Source organism: Lissotriton helveticus, chromosome 6 (assembly GCF_964261635.1).
Source record: "Lissotriton helveticus chromosome 6, aLisHel1.1, whole genome shotgun sequence".
Classification (NCBI taxonomy): domain Eukaryota; kingdom Metazoa; phylum Chordata; class Amphibia; order Caudata; family Salamandridae; genus Lissotriton; species Lissotriton helveticus.
The window spans coordinates 1,910,322,074-1,910,341,440 of record NC_136067.1 but is presented as its reverse complement, the minus strand read 5'-3'; the positions used below and the strand labels follow the sequence as shown (position 1 = coordinate 1,910,341,440).

General features: G+C 41.0%; 1 protein-coding gene across 2 annotated transcripts in view; it reads right to left on the bottom strand.

Moving 5' to 3' along the window:
* Window positions 1–2,822: 2,822 nt before the first annotated feature.
* The window catches only part of GALNT14 (polypeptide N-acetylgalactosaminyltransferase 14), a 1,160,089-nt gene continuing 1,143,544 nt past the window's right edge, over window positions 2,823–19,367 (bottom strand). For both annotated transcript variants that reach the window (XM_078649859.1, XM_078649860.1), the window contains exon 15: window positions 2,823–6,122. In XM_078649859.1, the coding sequence (XP_078505985.1) occupies window positions 5,964–6,122 (159 nt within the window). In that variant the 3' untranslated portion in view covers window positions 2,823–5,963. The remainder of the gene's footprint in view (window positions 6,123–19,367) is intronic.

Here is a 19,367-nt window from a genome sequence, read left to right as displayed (position 1 = left end):
GTGAAGTTCTGCTGACTAACAGGGGTTTTTTGCCTGCAAATTGGCCTTTCATCAGTTGTCACCCAGTAATGTCAAACTATGTATCGCTTTGATTCTAATGTTAGCGGCAGTTTTTACCACGGCTACCTGAAACTATCGCCATGTAGCGATGCATTGTAAATACATCGCTAACAGGACGATAGTTTTCGGCGATGGCCCGCGTTAAGAAAACTACTTGTAAAATTCCTTTGTGAATTACAAAACATCATAAACTTACACAAAAGTGTAAGCTTAACTTTTTGAATCAGGCCCTGTGTTTTTACCACACAATTGTTTTGAAGTACCTTTTTTGAGCATTTAATGGGGACTTTCTCTTTTAGGATTAATGAAAACCTTAGTTATTTTTTTTGAATATTACACAGAATGTTGTTATATCTTTTGAAAATTTCAAAAATGAAACCTGTGTTTGTGGAAGATGTTTTACATTACAGCCTATAACCTTTTCATACATTGTCTCTTGCCCAGTTTCCTAGGAATGCAGGGTTACTCTATTCACTATAAAGCAATAAATCAAATATTGGTGCAAAAAAAGGCATCTAGTATACCCAAAGATTGAAATAAACCTGAGATTAAACGAAAAGTGTGCTTTCTAAGTTGATGCCTTTATAATATAAAATTTATCTAGATGATTTTCAAACAATGAAACTTGTATGTTTATATTCATTAGGTAGTCCACCTATAACTTAATAGATATTTGCTAATCTTATTTGGACTAATCAAGTTGTGTAAGCAGTAGATGGCTGGTATGCCTGGACATTAACCACCTGGGTACACATCATAGAAACTTTGTAATTTTGTGGAAACCAGTAAATTTATTGAAATCATGGACCACATTTATCAAGATTTCATGCCTGGGTTGCGTTGGAATGAGGATGTAAACTACTAGAAAGTAATGATTTTCGGAATTACTTTTTGGTCTTACTTTCCAGTGCAAAACATGTTGTGTTGGAAAGTATCTCCAAAGTAAAGCAAAGTAGCTCTATTTGTTACTTTATGCTACTTTGTATCAAAGATGGATACATTGGGTTATAGATGAGCATATAACCACCCGTGGGTTATGATGCAAATCCCTATCTACCAAAAGAATTAGAGACATGGATTTGAATTAAAATATAAGCGTTCTCGACACAGGCATAATACAGGTTTGTTTTTTAAACAACTTTTATAATTGTGCTTGTGTGTTGTACTATACAGCAGGCACATTGATAAAAAGAGAAAATTATGTCAAATCATCGCATGTTATACCGGAAGGATCGCCTTTCAGTACATATCCTACACTATGGGGCCGATTCCGATTTGGGAAAAACAGCGTACAGTGCGTACACCCCATGATCGCAGGGGTACACAGCGTACCCCTGCAGACATGGGGTGTATGCACTGTACCCCATGATCTCAGGGTGTACTCACCGTACACCCTGCGATCATGGGGTACAGTGCGTACACCCCATGATCACAGGGGTACGCACCGTACCCCTCCAGACATGGGGTGTATGCACCGTACCGGGGGGGGGGCGTTCCGTATCTGTTTCAAGGCGTACTCTGCTTCTACGGACGTTTTGGGCTCCCGTAAAAAAAAAGCGTTGTACGGTGCGTACCCTACAGGAATCGTATTTGCTGGGTCGGGAAAACCTGCTTCGAACCGTATGGATGTCACGTACAGCGGGTTCCGAGGGAGAATCGTGCAGGGAATAGAGTCGTACGGTCTTTGTACGATTCATACGGAGTCCTGCTCCTGGTACTTCATCGTACTTCATCGTACGTACGGGGGAGGTTGCACGGTATGGTTCGTACGGGAAAAACGCTCAGTACAGCTATTCATAGCACATTTCCCAAATCGGAATCGACCCCTATGTGTGTGTGTTGATGCAAGGCAGTCTAAAGTGTGCCAGCACAGCGAGAGAGAAAAACTGTGCAATATCTGATATGATGCTGTTCCGCTGTCTCACTTTCACGCAACATAGTGCGGTAACCTGCAATGCGTAACATTTAGCAAATTTGGTTCTGTCGGTTTACACCAAGTGAGGTTGATTCACAAAAGCATTTTTGAATACACGAAGTAGTACTACATTAGTAATCTTTTAGGTACTCACATATGGCTTCATGAACCAGTCACAAAATGTCACACACTCTTTATTAGTATAAGTGAAAATCGTATATAGTCCTTTCTATTTGTACTAATTGAGGTTTAATCGTCCCTGATTATTTCAAATGTATTCCCTTTTTAAACGTTTTAGGCACATTCTTAAAGAAGGCACTTAATCAATTAAGCAAAAGAGTACTACTGAAGTACTATTTTATGTACTGCAAAATGCCTTTGTGAGCGAGTCCCACAGTGCATAGTTTTTCCCATTGTCTGTGAATGGTGCCATAATTTATTATTGCTGTGGGCAAAGAAAATAATATTTGTCACTGTGGGCATTTCCAGTCTTGCAGGAAATTCTTCATATACGCAGTTCTAAATCACTGGAGTTAAAGGCTCCCATAAACTTCTTAGCTCTTTTTATGCACATGAATAGGGTTATATGTTTTCAATATGCTGTCCCAGAAAACACAGAACTGTTAATTTTGGAGCATTAAACACCCGGTGCATGTCAGATTCTTATAGTAGACAATTAATTATCTATTCTAATAGAATTTTTAATTTAATTAATAACATTAGTTCTGCTAGAGACTCAAACCCTTCTCAGTGTAGATCACTGCATAATTGCTCAAAAAGTACACAGATGCAAATTTGTTTTAAATCAAATACTTTTAATTTCTTTTTTTTAAATAAAACGCATTTGAACATACCAGGAGACAACTTTATGCCTTGTGCTGCTCTAGTAATTTAAACAAAGTAGTTGATAAAATTGCAATAAGTAAATTTGCATTCTTTTTCTTCCTTAATAAAAAAGATTTGCATTTCACAAAAATGCAGAGAATGCCTTCCGAAAGATCAACAGAACTGCATTTCTAAAATGACTAAAACCTACTATGAACTTGGAAACATTTTCAAACTCTACTAAATTTTGGTGGGTTGTGAGGGGAATCAATGCCCCTATCCTTCAGGGACATTGTGCTCTGTAATATATCTGTACAATGAATGAGGTTAATATTGCGGGACATAGGTCAGCAGGGATAAAACACAGCACTCTGTCCACGATTCTTTGGTTGTAATGCACAAATGATTTGTTGTACCTTTCATGGAGAAAACACTAAAACCTTATGGTACGTACATATGATGCTGGGAATTGCAGTAATAGGGGGTGTGCTGATCTAAACCTCTTGTCAGTTGCTACTCCAAGTTTGTCCTCTTTTTTCTGAATCAACATTTCATGTGATCACTAAGCTGATTTATCCTAACCAGAATAAGCATTATTGTTTGTATACATGGTGGCCATATTGTTGTTGTAATGTAGCTGCTGCACTAACACTGACCAGTGTTATGTGAGAATAACAATAGTCTTCAATTCCACTGTATTCCATTATATTAACAAGTAATATTTATAAAAATGTATTCTATTTAATGTTTTCAAATATGCAACAAAGATCAGAGCAAAAAAGATTTTTATTCACAAAATTTCAATGAAAATGTTGTCTCAAAGTATCAATTCTTCTATTCCACTTTGCACTATTTGTTCCCTTTACAAGTGCTCTCCCCTGCATGTTTGAGGGAAGTGGTACTTGTAGGCAGATCATGGAGTGTTATTCTGTGCCTGGATTGGCACAGCATCTCAGCGTGGATACACAAGCATTTTACAGTCACTTATCTAGATGCTAGACATAGGGAGACTTTCATATTTGAAAAAAGAATGTTTTAAATGTGCTGACAATATCACAAGATCCAGGAGCTAAGAGCTTAAGTTAGATTTGGAAATAAACCCTTCCTGCATGAAAATAGTGTTGTGAATTTTTTTCTTTTGTGAAACATTTCTCAATATTCCATGAAAATCTGGAAATCTATGCTTCTGTAGTGTGATGTGATTTGCCAGTATCAGTAAGACATTTTCTGGGCTCACCAGTCTCCCGCTGGTATGTCACAAGAATTTTTCTTTTTACCCCAGGTGCACACTTGAGTATAAACAAGTTATGGGTAATGCAATACGTAACACAAAGTTCAAGTATTTCACTAATTTTTCCAAAGTGATTAAAATTTCCCCAGATCAACTTCAAATTCCAGTATCTGCCTTGATATCCCAGCCATACATATTTCATAATTCGTTCTTCAACTACCAGCTGATCACAGGAAAATTCCTTTAATTCAAAAGTCAATTTATTCTTGTAAATAATGGTGGGAAACTGTCTCTTAATTTTCTTTTATGTAGAACATTCTAGAAGCTGTTATGGCACTTAAAATACTGAATATTAAAAAAGAGTTTGAATATACCTCTTAGCTATTACACATGTGCCCATATTATACAATTTCAATGTTATAATGAGTTTCACTAATTTAATAATGGATTATTACCATTCCATCATTTCTAAATGTCCGATCGAGAATATGAATGGTATATATTGTTATGGTACTTTAATGGCAAAATGTGTCATAAAAAATAATTTGATGAATCAGTAATACCTGCCTCTTGTTCAAGCACCTTATCTCAGTCCTTTCAGCTTAATTCCTTCATCACAATTAGAGCTAGTACAAACCTTCCCTACTTAATCAATTTGTTTAGATTAACTCCTTTAATACATAATTAATCCACCAAAGCATTCACTACCAAAATTCCAAAGTCATTTCAGATTGTGCATATAGTATGAGCACATTTACTACAATTAATTTCCTATTACAGAAATGATGGTATTTTAATTGCTACACAATAAATGCTTTTATGACTCTTCATACAACTACCACCAAGTTGTGCGTTTTTTAATCAGTACTTTACTTAATAAAGATCAATAAGTCATTTTGTACGGAGAGCTCTCAGCTGACTTCAATTCCTTATTAATTCCAAAGTAGAAAATATTCTATATCAAAAAGATAAGATTACCAAGATTAACTTTTGTTTTTTCTTAAATTTCACTCTAACAAAGTATACCGTTGAAATGTATAACAGTCATGAATATGAAATCAATCAATTTTCCTAGTAGTATGTTATTTGTTCAAATTAAAAGCAACATATTTCCTTCTGTGTTGCGTAAATATATGATTTGTTTGTGCATTTTAAACAATTCTTTTATTTTAAATACTGAACAAAAAGACAAACTGAATGATAAGAAAATACACCAATTTTGAACTGCATGAAAGGGAAATCGGGGAAACAAACATAATTTAATGTACTTTAATAGCAATGGGAAATAATATAATGGAACGTTTGGGAGAGGATATTGATATATTAAAATCACAATAAATCAGAAAACTGTCCACTGTGTTTTAGTGTTTGTCAATATGTGCTTGTGTGTATGTGTGTATGTGTATTTTAGTATAAATATGTTTTACAGCACATTGATTTAGGCTGCCAATGATACAAAAATATTGCATTTGTAAACATACATATTATATGAGGCATTATTTTCAACATTTGTCATTGTCTCCTTTAAATTGTATTAATTGATTTGTTTTTCATTTTCAAAGGTTCCCTTACAGAAGACATCTTCATTAATCTCATTATATGTCAGAGGATACCACTGATGTTTTTTTCATATGGTGTTTATGAGGCTCCTTTTAGCTAGCATCCTTGGTTTTAAAAATTTCAAATTGTTAATTTGCAATAACTCTTTGCTTTATTTTCTTCAATATTCTAATGAATTTTCCAACTCCACTCTTAATGCCCATAAGTCATTCTAGCATCCAGAAAGTGCTACAGTGCTGATATTTGTTGGTCTTTTCGAGGACTTTAGAGGGACGCCATGTTGCACTTGTGCTTTAACTGTTCTCTAGAAACAACAAATGCGGTCCCCAACTCGGTTTTCATGGAAGCTCCTGTGTTCTGCCATTATGTTAGTCAAGAGAGCACCATTTCCCAGCGCTGACTGATTGCTGTGGTCTCGCAAGGATTTATCACCAGTTCCTGGCTGCTCTCATTGGTGTCCCCGAAAATCTCTGTGTCTAAGCAAAACCCGGATGCCATGTGTTCAATACGGGACCCAACTTTACTCCATCTCTGTTGAGAAAAAAACAGATAACAGGCATAAGGAATACTGTAGACAAAATCATTATTATTTAAGATCATACCTCAGCGACAATAATTGAGGTACTTTGATAGAGTATTGTAATGTTAATAACATGTAGGTTAAAAGAGCTACACATTTTAATAGTAAGTCATTTGACATATTTTTCTAAAGGTAGTTGGTCAAAACACACAAAATAACTTCTGAGGAGAAATTCCAATTGAGGTTCTGATGAATTTGAACCTGAATATTCAATTGTATAACCAAGAGCTCACTTTTCTAATAGACATAATTTGAATTCTGGTTCATGCATAAATGATTACAAAGATGTGGGCTAATTTGCATAAGGTTGGTCTCTGCACCCCGTTTCAGGCACTTTAAGGTGCCTGCCACAAAGTGCAGGGATCAACAATAGTTGCCCCCTCGGCCTCCAACTGGAGGCTGCAAACAGAAGGGGGCCCCCAAACATGCTTTCTGGCAGGTTTTCCATGTCAGAAAGCCCGGCATGGAAAGCCTGTCATAAACTGTGCATCGTAATCCGGAATGGCGTAAAATGGCGCCCGTATGGATTACTAGCCAGCTTCCAACTAGCCAGCTCCTTCAGCCTGTCGGAATCCAGCTGGAGTGACCATCTGATTTCAATTCCAACTGGCTGTATTGTAATCTGCCGATCAGAATTGGAACCAACAATGTCGGCCGGAAAGCCTCCGATCTGTGGTCGGAGGCTTTCCAACCAACATCATAATTGGCCCCTGAATTGTGGCCCAGAATATTTACCAGTGGCTGAGGTTAATTGGAGCATTCCACACACACATTTAAGCTTTTCTCAATGGCATGTCAGTTGCTATGTCAACCAACTGTTCTGCCACCCATTACATGCTTCTTATTAAAATGTATTAATTCCCTATTGTACTGACTCATCTACTATCATAATGATATCTGACATTTCCTGCAATGCTTCTGTTGGACTTGAAAATAGAGCAGCACATCACACTTGTTCACTCTAAAGAGCAACTTTCAAGCATACATTCTACACTTCCTTTCTCCACTCTATTAGAAGGGGAAAGAGAAGCAGAGAGCGTATTCACAAACTTAAAGACTGTAAATTATTAAGATAGGAGAGGAAGAAGTTACTGTCTTGGTGTGAGCTGAGAAAGAACTCACAGAAATGTAAACTAGTTAGCTGTTTTCTACTGTTTTCTCTGAGGAATATCTGGATACTTTTTATAGCGTGGCACAAGTAGTAAGGTTTTCCTTGAGAGAAAAAGCAAAGCAAAATAACAACTATGCAGTTAAGAAACAAAGACAGTAAAATGACCAATGCAATTTAGGCAAAAAAGAGATCTATTTAATAAGTATAATGAAACAAACAGAGAAAAAAACAGATATCAACAGGATAAGGTGTTTCTAAAACAATAACATTTCCACAAAACACAATGGGAAAGAACACATCAACAGTTCTTTATTTGGCATGGTAGACTGTGAGTTAGGCTTCCTGTCTGGGGATTTCGTTATGGTGTGCTAAAAGAGTTGGTGGTTCATCCTGGTCAGAAAGTTCATCTTTACATTTACATTTCTGGAAGTTGAAGTTGAAAGGCTTTAGTGGGGCAAAGTTGAAAGTAATCGCTAATAGGCCGCCCCAAAGCTATATTCTGCTTTTTGCAGTTATGCTGTAGCTTCAATTGTAACCTTTTTTGTGGTGGTATAAACATTTTGGACAATTTCCAGATACTTGAATCTATGGGTTCAAGTTGTAAAAAAGCTCTCTAAAATTCTAAAACAGGTCGGTGGTCACATGGCTGGATGCAGCCAAGCAAAATCTCCTATAACTACTGGTCTAATGGTTATTTTCTCCCAGACATAGTTTTCCTGGTCTTCAGGACGTTCTTCACTTTCCAGCTTCAGGAGGGAAGATCCAAAGGGCAAGGGCTCTCCACCAGCAGGATCTGGACTTCTTTGTCTTTGAGGTTCTCAACTGCTTATCTTGTTTAGCCCTTAAAGCTGCTTTTTAGTGACAGAGATCCAAGAAAGAACAGGATACTTGAACCCTTCATAATCGTCTGTTAGCCACATAAGACTTAATGTAGCAAGCGGAAAAGGATGTCTGTCTTTCTGAAGGTTGAGTCAACTCTCTCCTGAAAATGTTAGTGTTGAAACCAAATGGCAAACTAGCAAAAGTGAAATGCATGTGCTTTTCCTACCAAAATGTTAAACAAAGCTACCTAGTTCTTGCTTTATAAATATGTAATGGAATGGAAATTAAATACATAAAGCACAGTGTTCACCCAAAAGGCATCTTTGTTCTATAGAAAAGCTCAGATTTTTAGCAAATCACAGCTCACAGAGATTAACAGAATAAAACATTTTTACAACATTCCTAAAATACAGCTAGGACCTGATTGTTTCCACGAGGTAGATTATTCCAGTTTGTGGGTCTTAAGAAGGACAAAGCACCACCCCCACCCCTAATAATGAGGGGTATTGTGAATAATAAATGAGAATTAGAACAGCACACGTAACTGGATATGTAGGCATCAAAATAGACTCCCAAGAATTTGGCCTTGAAAGACGGCAAAGCGACTGCGTCCATTGCACTTTGCCAGATAGAATCCCGTACCTTGTGGTATGCAATCCTAATACATGAATCACGGTCTCCCTAATATTGAACTAGAGAAAACTAAGATGTATCCAACCCAGAGCCATCAAATTAGCTGCTAATTTAGGGCACGTTGGTCCAACTTTATTATTAGCTGAGTAAGAATATCCCTACCGCCGACAGTGCACCCATTCTTCCTTTCACTGTGGGTGGGTGTTGTTCAACTTGTCTGACAATACTGGTTTGGCTTTCTTTTGACAGGGATATATTGCGTGAGAGTGCGGGAATACGTTTATCTTCCCTTCTGAATTCAATATGTGGGATTATCTTTGAACGCAGGTGCTTGCTTTCGAATTTCAAGGTAGATTAGGCTGAAAAAACCAGTGAGGTGTTTACCAGCAAGATGCTAACCATTGAACCAAAATAGTATGTTCTGGCTAAAGTTCAGGTGGCAATAATAAAGCATCAAAACGAAGGAAATTGTATAGATAACAAAATGTAATAAGGCCACAAACTTTAGCAAATTGATCTACCAATAAACAGTAAGATTGTAGTATTTTCTTAACAGCAAATCATTTTTTTTCAGCCATTACACCTTATTACAAGTAGACCTTTGATGTATTTTTCAGAAATATAGGCTTTGAATTCCCATGCTACATTTTTTTACATAAGTAGTAATAATATTTACTTCATACCTAAACACCATAATTTAACTTTGCTCAACTGCATAAATGCTTGACAAACAATTAGAGTTGACTTATCAATGTGTCAATTACAGCAACTATGTTTTACAGAGCACAGTTAATGTACCTTAAGAAGGGCAGCATGCATCAGCTACTCCAGAGATAGACTACCAGAGGACTATGCTGAAAAAACACATTCGGGTAAGAGGGACCAACTGGATTATCCTTGCATTACGAGAGCCAATAAAAAAAGCAGGAATTGCAAATTCAACATTCGCATAATGTGCTTGTGTGTGTATAACATATGGTGCCCATGTGCAGCAGATATGATTACCATAAGACCCAGCATTTGTGCTGACAAGTGTCAAAGAAATGGTCTTTCCAGTGGTTCCACGATTACAAGTATACATGTGCTCAGATGCTGGCTCTTTTGTTACCTACATCTGTTCAGATAAAGTTCTAGAAAATGGCAGGCATAGCCAAAACCGGCAGAGGTCACATCATGCAAATCCTGCACAACTTATGAGTCCACTGTGTGAATCAATCGGTTTGATTGTTGCTACACATCATACACAAACTGTGCATCATAATATGCATCAAGCCTTTGTTAATGAGGCCTATGTTCCACTTGCTTATTACAGGATTGACTCACAGAGAGATGTGAGAGAATAGCAATACAAAATCTGAAACTTCAATGCAGAAAACTGCTCTGTGAATCATAATTACTATTACAAATCTCAAAGAATACATACACTGAGACCCCTTGGAAATAAGAAGGAACTTGCATTGGCAATGCAAAATTGTTTGACTTATGAATGATTGTGCCTCTTGCATCACTTTTGGGTTTAGTCACTCAATAGGTCATCATACATGCACTCTGTCACTCAGACTCATGCATCAATTCATGCATCCATTCTTTCATTCACTCTCTGACACAATCGCAATAAAACACACATTCAAATTTAACAACACATGCACAATAATTACAAAAATACAAGTAGAAACAAGAAAATGTGCTGCCGTTGATATACTGTGAGACAACTGAAAGGGTCTTGACTCAAAACTCAGCAAGGCTGAGCCAAACTTAAATAATGAAACAACACACTTGCCAGTGCTGAGAACCTAAATTACAAGTTCTTAATCTAAGAAATGGTTGTTGTGAATGTAACATAAACACCTGCTTTAAGAATTGCAACATGTGAATTTGTATTGCTTCTTTTTCAAGTATTATTCAATTTTTTAACACATACTTGTTTTGTGCATGGAAATACAAACAAACTATATACATTTATATACAAAAATGAAAAGTTAATTTAAACAACCAATTACACACGCTATCAATTTCAAACACTCTTGGCCATACATTCACACAACTACTCATACATCCACATACTAGTCCCGGTGTCAACGATACTATGCAAAAACATAAATAAACCCTGTTTTTTGTCCAATATACAGTTCTTTGTGGAGTTCAAAGAGAGAAAAATTCTCTTGCTATTTACAAACACTGTTGTAGATCAAGTGTTTTTAAGTGACGTTTGAGTCACTGAAGGAGTTGCAGCAAGTCCACTGTTAGGAGCACAACTGCGACTAACAGCGCGAATGAATAAAACAGACGCTGGCGTTCCACCGGCATGGGCAGAAAGACAGCTGGGTAGTAGATAGAAGGAAACCGATTAAATTGAACAGGAACCCGCACAAAAAACGGCTCCTCCCTGGTCTCTCTTTGGGAATACAACTTTTTTACCTTTTCGGATTTGGAGCCTTGACCCAAGAATTAAGTAAAATATTGGTCCTGAGGAGAACCCTGGCATTTGGCGGAGTTTGAAACGCGTCGACCGACCCGGTCCCGGGTCACTTAAACACACTTGATCTACAACTGTGTTTGTAAATAGCAAGAGAATTTTTCTCTCTTTGAACTCCACAAAGAACTGTATATTGGACAAAAAACGGGGTTTATTTATGTTTTTGCATAGTATCGTTGACACTGGGACTAGTATGTGGATGTATGAGTAGTAGTGTGAATGTATGGCCAAGAGTGTTTGAAATTGATAGCGTGTGTAATTGGTTGTTTAAATTAACTTTTCATTTTTGTATATAAATGTATATAGTTTGTTTGTATTTCCATGCACAAAACAAGTATGTGTTAAAAAATTGAATAATACTTTAAAAAGAAGCAATACAAATGTACATGTTGCAATTCTTAAAGCAGGTGTTGATATAATGTGGGCATATGCTTGCAATAACAAACTTAAACATATGTTGAATGGTTATGACAAAGGCAGTCCAATCAGGCCTGTAGCTTGTCACCATAATCAACTAAGGCCTATAGTTTCGAGCATAATCATTTGTACAAGGCAACCATCAGACACACAGTCATATGATTAGAAGAAAATGCAAAATTACAGTTGACTTTCCAAAAATGGCCTAACATGGATTCTCTCAGAGCAAACCTCCTATATCCATGGTTAGTCACATGGAGTAGCCAACACCAAATCCATTGCCTACCATGGTATTCTGTGAGATTCCATGCAGCAAAATACCTATTGGTAGGCTTTAATATAGAGTAAAAACAATTGACACTTAAATGATTCTTTACTTTAACATATGCTGTACATAATAAATACAGCTAAATACACAAGGTGATGAACGGAATGTTGCACAATGACAAAACATTCACCCCTAGTCACAGATCTGGGTTTAATCTATTGTTATTTTGCTCACCAAGCCACCCCAGTTCAGACATGGCAATATACAAATCAGTCTTGACCCTGTGCCTCACGGGAACAGTTCAGCCCGAACTGCCAAGCCATGTCTTCCCAGGACCGGAATCAAGCATCCTAGTACCAGTTTCTGGCTATCAGTCGTCTTCAGCCAGGATAGCTTGACTCCAGTGGCGTAGTGAGCATGGGACCCACGTCTGGGCATACCCTTCCCACATAGGGTGAACAGCAAAATACACAAGGTGATGGACGGAATGTTGCACAATGGCAAAACATTCACCCCCAGTCACAGATCTGGGTTTAATCCATTGTTATTTTGCTCACCAAGCCACCCCAGTTCAGACATGGCAATATACAAATCAGTCTCGACCCTGTGCCTCATACCAACAGTCCAGCCCGAACTGCCAAGCCATGTCTTCCCTGGACCGGACTCAAGCATCCTAGGACCGGTTTCTGGCTATCAGCCATATTCAGCCAGGATAGCTTGACTCCAGTGGCGTAGTGAGCATGGGACCCACGTTTGGGCATACCCTTCCCACATAGAGTGAACAGCAAAATACACAAGGTGATGGACAGAATGTTGCACAATGGCAAAACATTCACCCCCAGTCACAGATCTGGGTTTATTCCATCGTTATTTTCCACATCAAGCCACCCCAGTTCAGATATGGCCATATGCAAATCAGTCTTGACCCTGTGCCTCATGGGAACAGTCCAGCCCGAACTGAAAAGCCATGTCTTCCCTGGACCGGAATCAAGCATCCTAGGACCGATTTCTGGCTATCAGCCATCTTCAGCCAGGATAGCCTGACTCCAGTGGCGTAGTGAGCACGGGACCCATGTCTGGGCATACCCTTCACACATAGGGTGAACAGCAAAATACACAAGGTGATGGACAGAATGTTGCACAATGGCAAAACATTCACCCCCAGTCACAGATCTGGTTTTAATCCATCGTTATTTTGCTCACCAAGTCACCCCACTTCAGACATGGCCATATGCAAATCAGTCTTGACCCTGTGCCTCATGGGAACAGTCCAGCCCGAACTGCCAGCCATGTGTTCCCTCGACCGGAATCAAGCATCCTAGTACCAGTTTCTGGCTATCAGTCGTCTTCAGCCAGGATAGCTTGACTCCAGTGGCGTAGTGAGCATGGGACCCACGTCTGGGCATACCCTTCCCACATAGGGTGAACAGCAAAATACACAAGGTGATGGACGGAATGTTGCACAATGGCAAAACATTCACCCCCACTCACAGATCTGGGTTTAATCCATTGTTATTTTGCTCACCAAGCCACCCCAGTTCAGACATGGCAATATACAAATCAGTCTCGACCCTGTGCCTCATACGAACAGTCCAGCCCGAACTGCCAAGCCATGTCTTCCCTGGACCGGACTCAAGCATCCTAGGACCGGTTTCTGGCTATCAGCCATATTCAGCCAGGATAGCTTGACTCCAGTAGCGTAGTGAGCATGGGACCCACATCTGGGCATACCCTTCCCACATAGAGTGAACAGCAAAATACACAAGGTGATGGACAGAATGTTGCACAATGGCAAAACATTCACCCCCAGTCACAGATCTGGGTTTATTCCATCGTTATTTTCCACACCAAGCCACCCCAGTTCAGATATGGCCATATGCAAATCAGTCTTGACCCTGTGCCTCATGGGAACAGTCAAGCCCGAACTGAAAAGCCATGTCTTCCCTGGACCGGAATCAAGCATCCTAGGACCGATTTCTGGCTATCAGCCATCTTCAGCCAGGATAGCCTGACTCCAGTGGCGTAGTGAGCACGGGACCCATGTCTGGGCATACCCTTCACACATAGGGTGAACAGCAAAATACACAAGGTGATGGACAGAATGTTGCACAATGGCAAAACATTCACCCCCAGTCACAGATCTGGTTTTAATCCATCGTTATTTTGCTCACCAAGTCACCCCAGTTCAGACATGGCCATATGCAAATCAGTCTTGACCCTGTGCCTCATGGGAACAGTCCAGCCCGAACTGCCAGCCATGTGTTCCCTCGACCGGTATCAAGCATCCTAGGACCGGTTTCTGGCTATCAGCCATCTTCAGCCAGGATAGCTTGACTCCAGTGGCGTAGTGAGCACGGGACCCATGTTTGGGCATACCCTTCCCATATAGGGGGAAAAGCAAAATACACAAGGTGATGGACGGAATGTTGCACAATGGCAAATCATTCACCCCCAGTCACAGATCTGGGTTTATTCCATCGTTACTTTGCTCACCAAGCCACCCCAGTTCAGACATGGCCATGTGCAAATCAGTCTTGACCCTGTGTCTCATGGGAACAGTCCAGCCCGAACTGCCAAGCCATGTCTTCCCTGGACCGGAATCCAGCATCCTAGGACTGGTTTCTGGCTATCAGCCGTTTCCAGCCAGGATAGCTTGACTCCAGCGGCATAGTGAGCACGGGACCCACGTCTGGGCATACCCTTCCCACATAGGGTGAACAGCAAAAAACATAATAAATACGTCAGGCCTAGAGCCTTCATCACAACATTGAATAAACAGATCAGGCCTATAGCCATGATTATAGCTTGCCACCATGCCCAACTCAGTCTTGTATCGAGTATAAGCTATGCCACACATGACAAAGTGCAAAACAAGCTTTCTTTTTGTGAAAACACAGAAATTCAACCCAATGAAATCCTGCAGTCGGAGAAACTAACATGTGGATTAAGCCTAGACCCCTCTCTCACTAGTACTCTGAAAGATATTTGTTGGTCACATATGTTCAGGTGACAGCTGTACTGTCATGCCAGACCTACACAATCAGGGCCGGACTGGGAACTGAAAGCTGCCCTGGCACATTTTGCCAGACAAGTCCCCATCTTGCGTGTAGTGAGCGAGCGCAGCTGGCGAGCCCGACCACTACTATGGGATTTGGGGGGTTCTCCCCCCAAGAAAATTTTGGAAAACAACAGCCAAAATGGTGAATTTTGCAGCACATTTTTCATTACATACTCAATTGTATCAAGTTTCAAAGCACAGTAAATAGCAGATGATGACCCACCCAGTCATATGTACCCAAAGACATTCTTACAGAGAGCACTAAAAATAGACACAAGTAGTAAATCAGAGAGAACAAAGTAAAAGTGAGACCAGCCCCCACATGGTGTGTAGTGAGCAAGCACAGTGAGCAACCACTACCAGGTGGTGTTTGGGGGGGTTGAACTTGTCCCCTCCATTAAACTCTGCAAACTTGCTCAATGCAATTAATTGTGGATTCAGATCAATTATGCCTCTATAATACCCATCCATGTCTTCACAACTACTAATAGCAATTGGAATTATGCCACCAAACCCCAATCTGGGGTCCATTTAATACATGCAAGGATGATATTGCATAAACTGAAATGCCATCAGCACTTTGCACACTGGCATTTCTAGGCCCATAATTGCAATGAGAAATATAAACCTGCAAATCCCATAATGCAAAGTTGAAGAACAAAGGTTTGTTTGTAGAGGTCACATATCAATTGAGCCATTTGGTATTTATTAAAATGTTTAAAATTACTTATCTCATTTTAAAACCAAGGCACGGTCTACAATATACACAGCACTGTTGTGTGCTTAGAGGGTATCCCCATATACCTGACAACTTGTCACATGGCATATCATAAGCGTGACTTAAACCAAGCCCTAATTTGTCAGCCAGCAATATTAATCAGGCTTTGATTTTATCCCATTTGGAGCAATGAAGCCACAGATCCCAGCAAGAAAGGGCACTGTTAGCTGAAAAAGCCATGACTAGCTGAAATGCACCCTCAAAACACCGTGCAAATCGACACTGCTTAGTTTGATGACATCATATTACCAGATTGCGCCAGACTAATATGAACATTTTTCAGTATATCTAAGCGAAAGCCCCTGCAGGTTCAAACTACAAACAGTGTACCATCATATATTATAATCGCAAGGCCTATGCACTCATTGTGTTAATGCATCCAATTAAAAAATCTGGGTTTACTATCTGTTCCATCTCCCACCTGTACAAAGCCAAATAAAAGCGTACTAGCAATCTTCATAATAGTAACACTTGTTGTTAGGGCGGACACAATGCTGGGCCTGCGCGCACCAAATGAAACATTTTAAATATGATGATTGTTACGGTCCCTGGCGGTGACAATCTTCATGATTCAAATTTCTGATTTATTGCCTGCCGGCTGCAGCCAGCCACCACCAGAAACATGTGGCATGTCTCATACTGAGGTACTCTCGCTGAGTGGAGGTTGCTGGGGATTTTCGGACTATATCCATTTCCCAGACCCATATTCTGAGGGATTGGGGCTGTGGCCTGCGGGGGTGTTGGTGAACAGGCCCACGGCTCGAGTTCACAAGGGCACAAAACCATTATTTTTTCTGCTGTGTTCCAGCTGAGCCAAGTAAAATACAAAACGCACTGGTTACCTGCCTCATGTTCAGTGTGCACAGGAATAAGTAGGTCTACTACAGTGCGAATGTGTTTGAATAAGTAACCAGTAAAAAATAAACATGTCTTAATAGGTACATGCAAACTTATACCGAACTGCCACATGCAACAATGCAAATCAGGGGAGTGTTAGCACACAAATAATCTACACGTGCTATATAACATACCAGTACAGTACATCTTAGAATATGCAACAAAAGTGTATGTCGTGTGGGAGGAATGGTACGTATTATCATGGTTAAACACTGGTTATCTGTCCGAATGGTGAGACATAGGAAACAGCTACTGCTGATGGCAAAAATCACACTCACCAGGCGGCAACAGAATTCTGAAGAATATAAATACAACCCACCCCTTGGGCCCGGCCATATTTCCCTTAAAACACATTTCATTGTGGTGCCAGAGGGCCTCTGCAGTCTCAAGATGCGTACCATCCAATCAAATGTTACACAACATTTAATGAAGAGGAGGAAGACATGGTTGTCACGAATACTGTGAAAGCATTGGGGTAGATGTACGCACTGTGATGAAAATCAGCAAAGAATGGCAAGATGAGAGTAGAGCTGTGAAGCATAAGTTTGCCAGGGTAGAGATGGAAGCTATATTTTCTGGTGGCCTTGCTCTAATCACTGTGGAACAGTACGGTGTACCTGTTTCAAAGAGCAGCATTGGGCCAAGTAAGATGCACAAGAATAGTGGTAGCAAAAAATCACAGTCTGTGCAAAGCTCACCATGTTGACAAACAGAATGCATGAGCATGACACATAGCTTCATCGGGGATTGTGCATTGTCTTTCTGTTAAGTTGTGTTTTGTGGGAACTGAGGGGGTTGGTTGGGCTGCTGCTCTCTGACTCTGGCGCCCAGTCAACAAGCAACGCCGCCTCCCTGTTTGTGTGTCTGTTTACACACGCCAGGGAGAGTGTTGTTTGGCACATGGCTTCCAAGTGCTAACTCGCTAGCCAAGCGGAAGTAATTGGGCTGTTTCTGTTTCCTCACAGGAAAGGAGCAGGCCCTAGCAGGAGGCGTCTTTCGACCAATGTGCAATTAAGGCTACCAGGGGGGGCCCCAGTTACAGCCCCCAAGAGTCAAGCAGCACAGCACCACCAAAGGGAGCACATACCTCCTGCCTGCTGGCTCGGAACATGTCAGCTGGCCCCAGCAGGACACAAACAACAGACAACACCCTGACGAAAAGAAAACCCATTTCTTGAGAATCTGAATTGCAGCACTCTACTGTAATTACGGTCCTGCTAACTTAGCAACAGCTTTGAAGAGACCCTTCTCTGCGGTTAAGGTGCTGCTGAGCTCACGTTGAGGTCAGGGCTGGGGCCTGCGGCCGCCTAGGCGCCAAAGGCCGCGCGTGAGGTATGTTTACCAAGGTGGGGCCCCTCTGCGGGGCATCATAGTCCAGCCCCAGGACAGAGGGCGGAGGGTCACGGGAAGGGGAGGGGGACAGTGGGCGCCACTGGCATTTTCTTACAGACCGGTGCCCCTAACAGATCAGGGGCCCAGCAGGCCACCCCTTGTAGCCAATGTATTTGCTTTGTTTATAACTTTTAAATCACTAAATCCCGGGGGTCTCGGTCAGCAAACAACCACCCATTAGCGCCCTGTTAGACTCCATCGAACTGGCTGGGGTTTAAGTGCCACTTGTTGCCGGTGGTTAATCAGCCATAGATGCTAGTTGTGAGATGGGAGGGGAGGTACAGAGCATGCTGCAGACCGGGGGATCTGTAGGGGGCTGATTGTGTTGAGGCTCCTCTGAGCGAGTGCCTGGGGCTTAATCTGTCTGCAGGGCCCTGCCAGGCAGCCTCGGGTGAAGCCCAGCTGGGAGACATCCTGTACGATGAAAGCTAAACAGCTGCAGTAACTTGACTAGAGAGGCCCCTTTAATTCTTAATTCTACAAGCTAGGAAGACACCTGTGTGGTCTCACTCTCAGCAGCTAATGCACGGCGCCCCCTTGCATTTCTATTGTTGGCCCAAGAAAAGACATGGCCACCACCAGCAAACTAGCACATGAAAGGCGCATGTGAATGATATATAGGGCCATGTTTACGTCTATTTCATACAGATTACATTTCTTTTAGACTAAGCCAACAACAGCTTAAAATGGTGTTTACAAAAACTCCAGCCAGTCATGGACAGAAACAGGCACACACTCTGACTCAGTGACTCACCTGCGGGCAGCAGCAGTCGGCAACAGGGACAGGCAGGGACTAGAAATAATTAAATTATGGGGTGCCTCTCTTTCATTCTTCTGGAATGCTCCTCGACCTATCCTCACCGGTCGTGTGCACTTTTTATTTTGCGAGACCCCAATGCGCATGATCACCACCGCCCCTGGCTCCACCCAAAGGCGGGTGAACTGAAGAGACCATCTAGGAGCGGAGCATAGACAGAGACATTTGCGCGTTGCACGCGAGCGACCCTAACAAATGGTGCTCCGACAATACAATGCATTTATTTATGCAGAGAGAGAATGGAGAAGATTATTATAGTTGTGCAAGAGACGCTTCACAGCAAAGTAGTGATGTCCTGAGTGAACTGTTTTCCTGACTTACGGTCACAGTCCGGACCAAAAACTGGGCCCCTGTCAAAAAAACGGAGCCCACCCCATCCAGCCTACCGGGGGATTGCCTGGTGCCCGGCAATACCAGTCCGGCCCTGTACACATCCATGTACATTAGTGTAGTCCTGGGTATCCCATTCTGCTCTCAAACACAAATATGCCCTCTGAAGTCTAAAGTTAATAATGAAAGGTTGGGGT